Source organism: Lupinus angustifolius, chromosome LG12 (assembly GCF_001865875.1).
Source record: "Lupinus angustifolius cultivar Tanjil chromosome LG12, LupAngTanjil_v1.0, whole genome shotgun sequence".
In the NCBI taxonomy this organism is placed as follows: Eukaryota; Viridiplantae; Streptophyta; class Magnoliopsida; order Fabales; family Fabaceae; genus Lupinus; species Lupinus angustifolius.
This window is the reverse complement of record NC_032020.1, coordinates 13,918,526-13,931,225: the sequence shown is the minus strand read 5'-3', so window position 1 is coordinate 13,931,225 and position 12,700 is coordinate 13,918,526. Positions and strand designations below refer to the sequence as shown.

Below are 12,700 nucleotides of genomic sequence, written 5' to 3'. Positions count from 1 at the left end.
TAAAATCTTTAATGTATGTACTAATTTGATTCCTAGAAATTTGAAATTTCAAAAATTATCCCAAAAGTATTAAATATTAGTCAAACTAATATTTTTTTAATATTCTTTATGAACCCTTGTATTGTAACTCAGATTCACTATATTTGAATATTGATTTGAATTTTTATTTTTTGGTATATGATATAGGTTATAAGACCAACAAGCTGGTATTCACTCATAAATTAACAACTGATAAATTTCATTGTACATTATTATATGATGTGAGCATGAAACTTAATTAATTAATGTACTCTATTGAATTTATTATAGCTTTTGTTGTGTAGTAAAATGTCAGTAATGAGTATTGAAGGGATGCACTAGTAGCTGAAGTTGCTGATGTATATGTGAAAGTGAATGAAAGAAAGGATGAAATAGCATAAATAGAAAGTGTGTTTGGCAACACCTTAAGTAACCTATAAGCTAATCAATTATTTAACAAAAAATAAATTACCTGTTGATATCCAATAAATTAGCTTATTGCAATAAGCTCCTTTTTATAAACTATTACAAGTAGTTTAGAACCTATGTTAGCTAGAGACTATATATATTATTTTATGCATATCATCAAATATTCAAACAATTTTGATTTGATTAGATAGTGTATAAAACTTTAGCTAGCCTATCAATTATACTTTTTAATGGACACAATAAAAACTTTATTAAAAGGGAGAGATAGATAGTTATGCAAAGCTATAGAGATCAAATGCTGGAACCTTTAGCGAGAAGAAGTTACTAGTTACTGGTAAGAATCAGAAGAGAGGGTAGCTTATTTCTCGGGATTCTATGAATCTGTCACTATTTCTAGAGAGTAGATAGATTATATCTATGATCAGCTTCCATTATCATGACGCCTCAGATATCTTGCATGCATAAGATGATGCAAACTAAAACCATGAAAAAAAGAGAAAAAGATAAAAAACGGTGCTTCTCTTTATCTTATTCCACTATATATGTGTGTGATAGAGAGGGCTTGTGTCTGCATACATGTATGTTTTAGTGTAATGTATTTATGGAGGTTTTAAAGTTGTTGAAAATTCAGAAACCAAGTTATAGTAATAGTAGAGAAATAGTAGAGATCTTTTGGCATTTGAAATTGAAAAGTATGAACAATAAAATAGGAGAAGGAAGAGAAGTAAATAGATATCTGACAATGTGTTGGGAAATGAAACTGAGAGATGCAAAGAAAAAGGTACTCGGGGATTGTTTCATGACAAACTTGGTCTCTTTAAAGAAGGGAAAATTTTGCACTGCTTTATTGTTCACAGCTTCCTTCATCATCAATTTATTATCACTTGAACTGTTTTTGTACTTTACTATCAGGCCAGCTCAGAACATTTTATTTTATTTTTTGTTGTTGAAAAAAAAATCAAAATGAAGATAATTATACCTATACTCCTATTTTTTTTAATATTTTATTTTTATAAGACAAATTATAATTGATGTTTTTTATCTAATAATACAAGAATGAACATGCAAGTTACTTCCTTTTTTCTCTTTTACTTTTCACACAATGCATGTCAAATTTGAATTTATAATCTTTTAAATTACAAATTCTGTTATTTGAACACAATAAAATATTTCACTTGCATAAGCATACCGTATTTCTATTTCATACTCATCCACTTGTATTAAGATACAGTATCCTTGTAATTGTCATTATATATATAGGTATGAAGATTTCATTATTTTCCTTAAATTATTGAAGCTCCAATCATTAACCAATATAGCAATTTTCAATTTATTTATCAATATGATCTATATCAACAATATAGTCTGAAAATATAATGCTCCTTAGTTTGAGAAGCCAAAAAACTACATGAAAAAAACTACAAAAAATAATTTTAGTCCTTTTACAAATTTGTAATATCCATATACTCAAACGTTTTGGTGCTATATGTACCCAAAAAATGTTTTAATCTTTTCATTTGAAATGTCTCTGCAACTAGCCCCCTTGAATGTGACTTTGCTATTAGTAAGCTTGTTGCAGCTCTTTTATATGAAGGGTTGAAGTACTTCTTACACTCTTCTCTTGATAAAATGTATATTAAAATATTAAAATGTTTCTGCAATTTGAATGCATATATGTACACTCTACCATATCATATATAGATACAGGCAAATGTAGTGAGAGAGAAAACTTTATGGGAAAAGGGCAATGAGGTTACTTGAGATGCATGCACATGTGCTGTATATATCTATCAATCTTCTCAGCTTCTGTTCATGTGTATGCATTATAGTGTATCAATCCTATTCACCCGCATCTGCATTTTCTTTTTGAATGTTTTGCTATACAATGTTAGCTACACACTTATTGTCTAACGTTTAAGACAAAGAATTGCTTCATGTGCATGGTGCATGCATGGGACCCTTTTCTATGCATCCTTTCCTCTCAATCCCATCTCTATTTTTCTATATACTGTTAGATCTACTTCTTGTCTAACCCCTTCAACATGCCTCCTACGATATATATATATATATATATATACTCTCACTCTAATACAAACATCTTTGACAGCTTACAAGCCACTATATCGGTGAGAAGGATATGTTGTCCCAAACTATGTTCCAGACCAATAATATTAAAACAAAAATAGAAAAAATAATAAATATTTATTTTTAAATAACATAACATGTTTTCATTAGTTTGGGACAACAGATCCTTGTCCCTATATAGTAGAGGATGGCATTATTTGACGTGTAGACCAGTGTGTGCCATGATAATGCATTAACATGCATGGCGGATGCATGATGTCTTATACTTAGTGTCACTCCATGTGCTATGACTTTGTAATTGGTTAGAAAATTACTTGAAAATTAAATTTCAATTTAAATATATATTTTTTCAACCAATCAGAAGATTATGACACATGAAGTGACATGGAGTATGAGACAAAATACATACCTTAATTATATTAATGAAGATAAGTGTCATATTTTAGGTCATAATCCAATTAAAAATTGTCATATAATTAAAATGAATAATTATAAAAAACATAAAATAACTTTTGTATATTACTTGTTGGAATATGATTGATTTAGTACATAATAGCAAAAACTTTTTAGGACAGGTGATCCTTGTTCGTTAAACTTATAAGTAATAAGGTCCCAAAAAACATGGAAAATCTTAGTCCTTTTACTATTTAAGATTAGTTGACCCGACTTCTTTGCAATAGAAGATCAATATATTTATACTTGTGAATTCACGTTTTCTTATGATGTTTTACGCCTTAATTTCCAGAACCCATGCTTGAAATTAAACTTAATAAAATCTCATGAAGGTAAAAATAATGCCACCAGAGAGCTATGCGTGCATCATCTTTGTCTTCTTCAACTTCCACTTTATTGATAAAATACCCTTAACTTCCTTCAATTCTTCATTAATTAGCATGGTTGAAAAAATACACATTCTCAACCGGATTGAACAAATATGAACACCCATTTTTATTGCATAAAGTTTATTAAGGTTATTTTAAGTTTCAAAAGTAAGAAGGGAATGGAAATCTTGAAGGCGGCAATAATCCAATGGTGAAAATTTACTTAAAATGGATGGCTTACATTTTTGACCGTTAGTGAGATAATGACAAGTTAATGGAAGGATTGAGTTCACTAATTTTAGGAGTATGAAAAGTAATTAGGAAAAGAAATAGTTGATAGTGGTTTTTTTTTATAAAAGACGTGAAGTTTTAAGGGAGTATACTTTTTTTCCATAAGTTTTTTTGTACTACTAATAGTCTTACTTTTTTTTGGGTAAGGAGCTGATCTCTGTCGAGGTGTGTAGTTGTTTATCTCAACAAGTATCGCTCTCAAGAATAGAATCATTGATCTTTTTAGTCATCCTGAGAATCTAATGAATCTTACATCATTAGACTAACATTATTGGTCTTTTTTCCCGTAAGTTTAAGGAGCAACACAAGATTTTCCCTTTTATAGATATCAAATTGCTAAAAGAGGAAATAAAAAATGCATTACCAGGGGTCATTAGCTAGTTCTTGACCAACCATAGATTAATTTAATGGCTATTTTTATGTACTTACTACATGAGCAATAGTTAGGAATGAGGGTTATTGAAGGAGTGATTTGATTGGGTATTTTGACCTTGCTTATCATGTTAATGTTTAGGTTGACTAACGAATTAGCTTAATCCAATTAAGATAGGCCAGTTCAAGAATTTGAAAGAGTAATATAAATCTAAGTGGAAATTTTGTTAAAAGATTCATGCATATTATTTTTACATAAAAATCAATAATAATTAACCTATTAACAATAAATAATGTACTGACATAATGTCGGGAGCATATCTACTATTCCACAACTTGTATCACTACATATACATTGGTTAAAAAATTAATAAATAATCATTTTTTTCTGACCAATCATATTTGATAGTATATGTAGTGACATAATTTGTGGGACAATAGATGTATACCCCCACAATGTCAATGTATAGATTATTTTTTACACTTCCAGTTATAAATTATTTTCTTAACTTGAAATATGAATATTTTTTCTCTGTTTAAAATATGACTAAAGAGGGAATTCATATGAGCTTGAACTTTGTCAATTACACTCTCACTATATTATAATTACTTACTGCGATTTGGGTCATATACACAAAATAAACGGGAAAAAAAGGTGTACCATACCACCATACATTTTTCACTCTCTTGTATTAGTTGCTACGTGGAACTATATGTTTCAGTCTATCTCCAATAACTACAACAAAAATGCTCCTATAAACAAAGGATTAGAGGGCAAAAACCCAGCGTATGGGCAACAACTATATAAAAGTGGGTTGAACAAGAAATGGATTTTAAGAAAGATTGATGGCCATCTCTTGGAGTAGAACTTTCTTCTGAGATGCATTAATAATGCCCTTGCACTCAGCATCTAGTAATACCTCTGTCATAATAGCAGCTGCATGCCCTTTAGGTTCATCTTCTGAAGTCCTCCTCAACATGAATACCTGAATATAGAAAAAATAAAATCCCATGATATCAACCACCATATAAAAGCCAAATTTCTTGTGTTAGGAGTTCTGAAGAACTAAAGAGATGAAATGTAATATTTTTGTTTCCCCATTTTTCAGTTTAACAGATAAATCTCTAATCAAGTCTTCCACATATGCCAAAGTCTACAATAATGTTTATTCATTCAATGAGGTTGAATTGGGAGTAGAGGGAGTAAACATTTGCACGGCAAAGGTATCAGTGAATGCATGATGCAGACAGTAATATATCCGTACTGTTTGGCACATCACACATTTTAACCCACCATGCATATTCCTGCGACAATCCGCATTTTTTCCTTTTTTTGGTATTAACTTGATATATAAACCATTTGCAACTATTGAGACAGGAACAAAGAGTGACCCTCCAACCTTTGAACATTGCACATATGAATATGTATAACAAAGCATGACACTAAGTTTGATTTGTCATAAAGGCTGGATGAGCAAAAAGGAGCAACTGTAGATTCCAGACTCAGAAGCACAAGAACATGCTTCACTTTAAGTTGATATTGAAAAGATGTACCATAAGGAACTAAAAGTTAGAGAACAAATTTACTATAAAAATTAAAAACATGAAAGCGATAGATTACCTGCCCTCGGTGAGTTATCTCTAAGTAGCCTGGTTGTAGAATAAATGGCTCTCCATCAATTTGAACTGGGAAAGGACCCGAAGAGTGTATCTTGATTACTTTACCTTGTGCTAGCCTTCTTGCTTGTGAAAGGCCAACCTATAGAGTAGATCCAGCATTACTACTAATGAATTTGCAAAATTATGTTTTATCTGTTTCATAAGCACTGCAGAAAATGTGTGGAATTAATGTTCCAATACATTAAACCTCTACAAACAAAAATATCTAAACTAATCATTTCAAGCAACAGAAATGCACACACATATATATTAATATATAAAGAGGGGGCAGGGGGAGTTAATGGTTTTCAACACTCTCTTCAACAATTTTATTATCGGTGGATTCCATGTAAGACCCACCATAGTTATTAGACTCTCGAGTAAACTCTTAAACACTTACAAGTTTTGCTTGAAAATGAATTTTTTTTTCATTTTTGTTTGATATTTAGGTTGATTAACCCATGTACTGCAATATATGTTGGATTTGTAATTCTAATTTTTAAATTTTTAGTATAACTTTTGAATTATGTACCGAACTACAAAATTAGATAAGCAGTCGATTAAAAATCATATAGCATGAGTCAAATATTGTGTTATATTTATACTATTCTTATTTGTCTTCACATGAAGTCAGAATGTGGAATAATAATTTGGATAGGACTTCAAACTAAATTTTGATACTAAAATATGTTGTTAAATATGTTTATATATATATATATATATATTTTTTTTTTTGAAAGAGAGAGAGGTTTCGAGTTTACCATGCCTCTACAAGTCTACTTAAACTCCTGAGTTTGACAACCATGTGACCCATCCTATTTAGTGGGTCCTTCTTAACAGTATACATAACAGTATACTGAAGAGTGTGTTTCTAGCATTTCTCATGTATATATACACACAGTGAAAACGATTTTATTGACAGTGGTCAAATTCAACATCTCACAAGTATATAATATCAACATACTTTCGAATGAATAAAGAAGCAAGAGAAAGACTATAATCAACATGAATCCAAAATTGCAATCAGTTCATTTGTTTATCGAATGTATGCTGAGCATATAAAAATTGTTCTTTTTTTCTTCAAATTTAAAATTAGACCAGTTTGGTAACTTTCAGCATTTGAATTACCTTGTTTAAAAATGACTAATCTACAAATATAATTATATTGTTAAATAATATGTAGCACCTCAAGACCTTGTCTAAATGTATTGCACCATATATTTTTAAAATATAGGAGAATATATTTTTGCGAGTTCAATAATTAGCACAGAATAATTTAAGTAAACACAATCATTATAAAGAGGATTTAATATTTCAGAAGTGGGCAGGGTTAAAGAATCTCAGACCTGAAGCTTTCCTAGGTGCCATGCTCCACAAACACATACCACCTCGAGCATTTTATCATGCATGGATTGATGACTAAAATCATCATCGTGATCATAGTCATTTTGCCAAAGATTTACTCCACCCATATAGCTTCCAATATTAAGCACAATTAAGCCCTCTGAATCCTGCAAAAAAGTAGTAAATGATACTTCACATGTTAATTTACAGAAGCACAACATAAATTACTGGCTTGAATGCGAAAGTAATTATTAGTATCAATAATTTACCTTTGGAATCTCAATGTCAATCCCGTCAACTTCAAGCCACACTTGCCATGGTAAGTCAGCACAAGTCCTGTCCATTATATCTTTTGCTCCTTCTTTGGCATACCGTAGTTTATTCAAAAACTGTTAACAGAATTATCATAATCATAAGAAATAAATAAATAAAACTATAAAGTAGGTATCAACTATCAATAAGCAAGAAGGCTTTCCTTGGATTGCATAAGCTAAATACCCACATGTGGAGAAATTTGAAGGTACTCGCTGAGAGTAATACTCAATGATTGAGGGTTAATCTAAGCTTATTAAAAAAGGGTGGCCCAATGTAAGAGTCTCCCACTTAGTGGGATTTGGGGAGGATAGATTAATCCAAGCTTGTTAAATAAATAATATTTTAAATTTAATCGAATGGCATGTGTTTTCTGTGTGTTTCGTGTTACTTAAAATTTTATGAAATAACACGTCAGTCTCACTGTCAGTAGGCAGCCCATAGGGTAATGCATAATCCATGCCATTGGGGCTAAAAACATCTAAGACATCTAATTTTCAAATAATTTCTACACGATAAGAGAACCAGAAAAATAACTGCAGGCCTTCATAAAGAAGAGACACAATGAAGAAGTGGACACTGTAAAATTTGTTGAGATATCCAAACCATATTGCTGGCCATCCACTCATCTTCACTACAGTATCTTCTGGTTGTTGTTAAGAGGTATGATAAACAACATTAAGGGTCTATTTGTGAGTTGGTTTTTGGAGGAGAAGAGGAAGGCTACGGAACCATGATATACAGTTGTGGCTTGTGAGAGGGTTCCCAAGTCTCTCACAACCACAAGCCTTCCATTTCCCTCAAAAAACCAATTTATGAACAGCTCCCAAAAGCATCAGTTTCAATAAGTTACATTGTAAGTCAACTACACTCGAATTCCAACAGGGGCTATTTCAAATAAGCTTAGCCTTTCTGTATGTACAAAAATATAAGTTTTATCAAATTTTGTCCAGCCTTTTATATCGCAGTTTAAAGAGTACACATTGAAAGCTAACTAGACAATTGACATGGTCTATCATGATATCATAAATGTTTAACAGTGATGTAACATAATTAATGGAGAATATCTACCTGACTAGAAAACTTTTCAGGATAAATCTCTCGAGTAACATGAAATTCATATGCAACCTTTGCATCACATCCAATGCCTATAATAGCAGTTTGCAGATGTCAGTAGTAATTAGTAAGAAAAAACCTAGACAGTTTTTGCATCAGAGAAGTACCTAGATAGTTCATCATGGATTTGGTTTTCACATTATTTGGCTTCCCTTCAGAGTTTTCTTCTGCAATTTTAACGTCCCAGCGATCCAGCATAGTCACTGCTGCATTGCTAATGTCATGCAAAAGCATAGTCAACCCACCTTGCCCATCAAGTGCAGATAGGCCTCTTCCCCAATTCAGTGTTCTGGATAAATCATTTCCAGTGCCTAGGGGAAGAATTGAAACAGGTGGAGGTGATTCAAAATTGTGTCTTTCAACAGCGTCAAGGACCCATGCAACAGTGCCATCTCCACCACATACCAATACTCTAAAATATTGTACACTTTTGAAGAATTCAAGCCCCACCTCAGGACCTTGAGAAGCACTCAATTCAAAGATCTACATTAAAATAGCCAAATGAGAAAATGTTAATTGAGACAATCAGACAATGTCCAAGAATTGCTAGTTTACAAATGAAAGGAGAGGACAAAAAAATAATCAATAATTTGCTCAGAGTTATTCAGTGGGATTTGATAAAACATTAATCTATAGAATAAATTAGACTCCCTCCAGAAAGCCATTCCCGCTATTTTGAAATTTACACTCCCCACCCCTGAGATTAAAATGCCCTACAATTTATTCTGCTTCTATGTTTCCCATTGAAACTCCTGTCGGGTTGAAGAGTGGAATTTGAAGTTGCAGAAGCCAACCACAAAACAGGAGGTCAAGATCACAGGTGTAGGCCTTTGTACCGCATTGTCTATGCAAGTCAGGGGGCGACTAAGAAGGTAATTAAGAATCTTTCAAGGAAATCAAACAGGAGAAAATTTTCATGACTAGGCGATTTGCATTTTGACATCACTGCTCAATAATGAAACTACAGAATTAGCATTTTCCTTTTATTTTCTTCTTTCCCCAACAAAAACGAAAATAAGTTTTCAATAATATTGAGCTACACTTGCAAAAAATTCCTTTACATTTTGATGAACATGAATCCAAATCACATAATGTTAGATTTTAAATCTTTATTATTATAAGAAATTATGGCAGCAGGACACAGCTCATGGTAGAATTAAAATCATTATTATAAGAAGTACATGAAACCATGATTTCTTTTGAAGTAGGTAAACAAATATTATTATGATGTTCAATGACTACTCTCCTCTAAGAATATTAAAAAAAGTTATATTGTATTAGGCAGCCACTTATTACTGAGGTATCAAGGAAGAAAAGGAAGGGCTATAATGAATTTATGTATTGGATGAAAAAGGAAGGGAACATGCATGGAAATCACTATGGGGATCTAGACTGTAATCATATGTCCTGGACATATAGCAGCTGGATAGGAAGGTAACGGAAGGAACCAGATTGATTCAAGGGAGGGCAAGAAGAGACTGAGAGAGGAAAGACAGGCGAGAAATTGGAGGTTGGGCAAGATAGATCGTAGCCTCTTGCAGTACTGCCCTACCTTCAAATTTCCTTTTCTGTTTTACGAGTTTTCTTTTGAGTTTTTTATACAAATATCTAGCTGACATCTTCAGATCAGTAACAAAATAAAAAAGAGGGTTCAGAAGATTGGAGTTTCTATCAGATTGCAATTATGTTCCTGATTGTCCTCAACCGAAGTCATCACTCTGCAATAAGATTACAACTAAAAATACAGAATCTTTCTTGTTTTTCCTGACTAAAATGTACAAGGAAGCATGAAGGATAAATAAAGGCTAGAATGAGTGATTCTTGACCTAAGATTCATATTTAAAAGCTAACTGATCAAATTCCTAAGTCAATAAATTATATAATCCAATCTGATTAGAGAAAAGATCTAAAAGGCATATCTACAGAGTGCTTAATGACAGATGTCCATACATAGGGAAAAGGCATGTTTTTTTGTTTGTTAAAGACTAAAATAATCACCTGAACAGGATTTAGTAGCATATTCAATCTTCTGTGAAGAGAAGGTCCAAGCTGACCACCACTTCTGGCATTGATGAAGACCAGCAGTGGCCTAGCATCTTGTGGCAAATCAACCAACGTGTGTTTCTTGACTCGGCTAGGGGTAACAGCTTCACCGTTTCTTAATAGTCTGCCACTGTTCATGTGGTCAAAGAGTTCATCATTGGACTTCTTTAAATCTGCTAGGCCATTCAACACATATTCCAACAATACCGCATCATTAACTGAGGAATCATGTACCTTTCCATTAATACGGCAACTGCCTCCATATTTATTGCGGTTGTGCCGCTTTTTAATCTGACCACGAACAGAAGAGTTTATAATAGAACTTAGTCTCGCTCCTTTTTTATCTTCGTCAACTTCTTTGACACAGAGAGGAGAGAGGATAACTCGCCTCAAAGGACCCAAATCACAAACATCACCAGAATCTCTAGTCAATTTGTTATGACACTTCACATGGATGAGTCGCTGGCACCACTGGCAATGCCATGTAGGGGAAGCTTTGACAAACGGAACACCACATGGTTCATCACAGTAAAAACAAAAGGCAGACATCTCATGATTTTCATCCACATTAACCCATCTTTCCGACCAATGGTGTCGAATATGGCTAAAACCAGCCTGAGCCACACATTTGCAATCATTTGATGCATACTGAGAACAATAGAAATGAGCCGCGACACCACAAACTGAGCAACGATGGAGAGGAGTATGTGGCATGGCTGTTGAACCTAAGTTTTGAGAGGGCCAAAGGGAAGTCAAGCAAAAACAACAAGTAGATGGTTGTTCCCTATAAGTATAATCTTCAACCCACAAATGATGTGATAGAGGTACTTTAAATTTCTTCCAAACTTTCTTCTTTGCTCTTGCTGCAGCTTTGATCCAATTCAGAGATGATCTTTTCTGCCACTTGAGAATGGCATATACAGCAGCCATAACTCCCAACGACGCTGTGATCAGCCATCCGAAAATAGATATACTGGAAGAATCCGGGCTTGTGAGCAACCTCAAAAATTGAATTCCCAAATCAATCATGATGAAACTCGTTTAACTATTATCGACTATTAGATTGGATTCAGCTGTCAAAGGACTTTATGTACATAAAACCTGATCATATAAGACAAAAAATCAGTAATTGATAGAGTATTTTGTGTCATAAAGTTACCTAACTGACACTACAAACTAGACAGAAAAAAATATTTGTAAAAATAAGGAGTATGATGGACAAGCAAAGCCATCATGGGCTAACTATAAGCAGAAAATTACAAAACAGAGAATCATCGACGAAACCGACATAGAGTTTTAGTAGCCTGATGCAGTGCCAAACAAGAACACCAAAACATAAATGTTAAAGCTAACTAAATGAAAATTAAGCTACAGTTATTTACATCATTCCCTAATTCCTACTTCTAAAATCATACATAATTCGAAAATAACTATATGTTATCTGCAACATTAAAAACGAGAAGATAAATAAATAAAAGGAAATTGAGGTTAGGGCTTGATGAATATGACATTAAGAATGAAAAGTGAGTGAAGACTTCGTTATGGAATCTAATATGCAAAATTGAGATAGTGATGATTAGAATATGAAGAGATCTATAGAAATAGTAATTAGAAGAATACCTAAAATGAAATGAAGAGTGGAAGAAGAATCGAAGAGAGTTTGAGAGTTGATATGGATTTAGAAACACGGAACGGAACTCTTCTCTCTTCTCTTCTTCTTCTTCTTCTCTATTCAGATGCATGCTATACACAACGATTGATCCAATCACTATTGTTATTTATTTCTTTATTCATTTCAACGTTATAGTTTCCTTTTTCGATTTGCTTCTTCAAAAAGGTATATAGTAAGATGTAACCCGAAGAATCAACGAAGGGCGCGGGATTTGTATTGCGCAATGAACGCGGATTCACTTTTCGAATCACCGGAATGCCACTCGTATCCCAACGCGTTATACTGCTCTTTTTACCATTTTACCCTTACTTCCTTTTTCTTCTCTTTTAAATTTTAATCCTTCTCACCTTATCATTAATTGAATTGCTAATTTCATCATAAACAAATAGATAAATTTTGTTGTTTTGCTACTTTTCCAACTCTTTTTTTATGAACGTATGTTTAAAAATTAATATTACTTATAAATCATGTATTTTGAAATTTTGTGAAATGTTCTATACCTATGCCGTTTGTTTGGTGATAAGGCAAAAAAAAAATG

General features: G+C 32.6%; 1 protein-coding gene across 2 annotated transcripts; it reads right to left on the bottom strand.

Annotated features, from left to right (window-relative positions):
• LOC109362504 (diacylglycerol kinase 2-like) lies at positions 4,683–12,442 on the bottom strand. 2 transcript variants are annotated; one of them, XM_019608337.1, is made up of 8 exons: positions 12,111–12,433; positions 10,446–11,591; positions 8,555–8,930; positions 8,403–8,479; positions 7,289–7,408; positions 7,022–7,186; positions 5,638–5,775; positions 4,683–5,002 (listed from the first exon to the last, which is right to left on the bottom strand). In XM_019608337.1, the coding sequence occupies exons 2-8, from the start codon at positions 11,517–11,519 to the stop codon at positions 4,850–4,852; spliced, it is 2,103 nt and encodes a 700-aa protein (XP_019463882.1). In that variant the 5' UTR covers positions 11,520–11,591; positions 12,111–12,433; the 3' UTR covers positions 4,683–4,849. The 2 variants fall into 2 exon arrangements, with proteins under 2 accessions (XP_019463882.1, XP_019463883.1); XM_019608338.1 differs by lacking the exon at positions 4,683–5,002 and having other exon boundaries at positions 5,767–5,842; positions 12,111–12,442.

Coding starts and splice junctions, on each gene's coding strand:
- LOC109362504 (XM_019608337.1), bottom strand. CDS start 11,519: ATGATTGATTTGGGAATTCAATTTTTGAGGTTGCTCACAAGCCCGGAT. Junction 8,931..10,445: donor TGCTACTAAATCCTGTTCAG/GTGATTATTTTA, acceptor ATTTTAATGTAG/ATCTTTGAATTGAGTGCTTC. Junction 5,003..5,637: donor AGATAACTCACCGAGGGCAG/GTAATCTATCGC, acceptor TTCTATATTCAG/GTATTCATGTTGAGGAGGAC.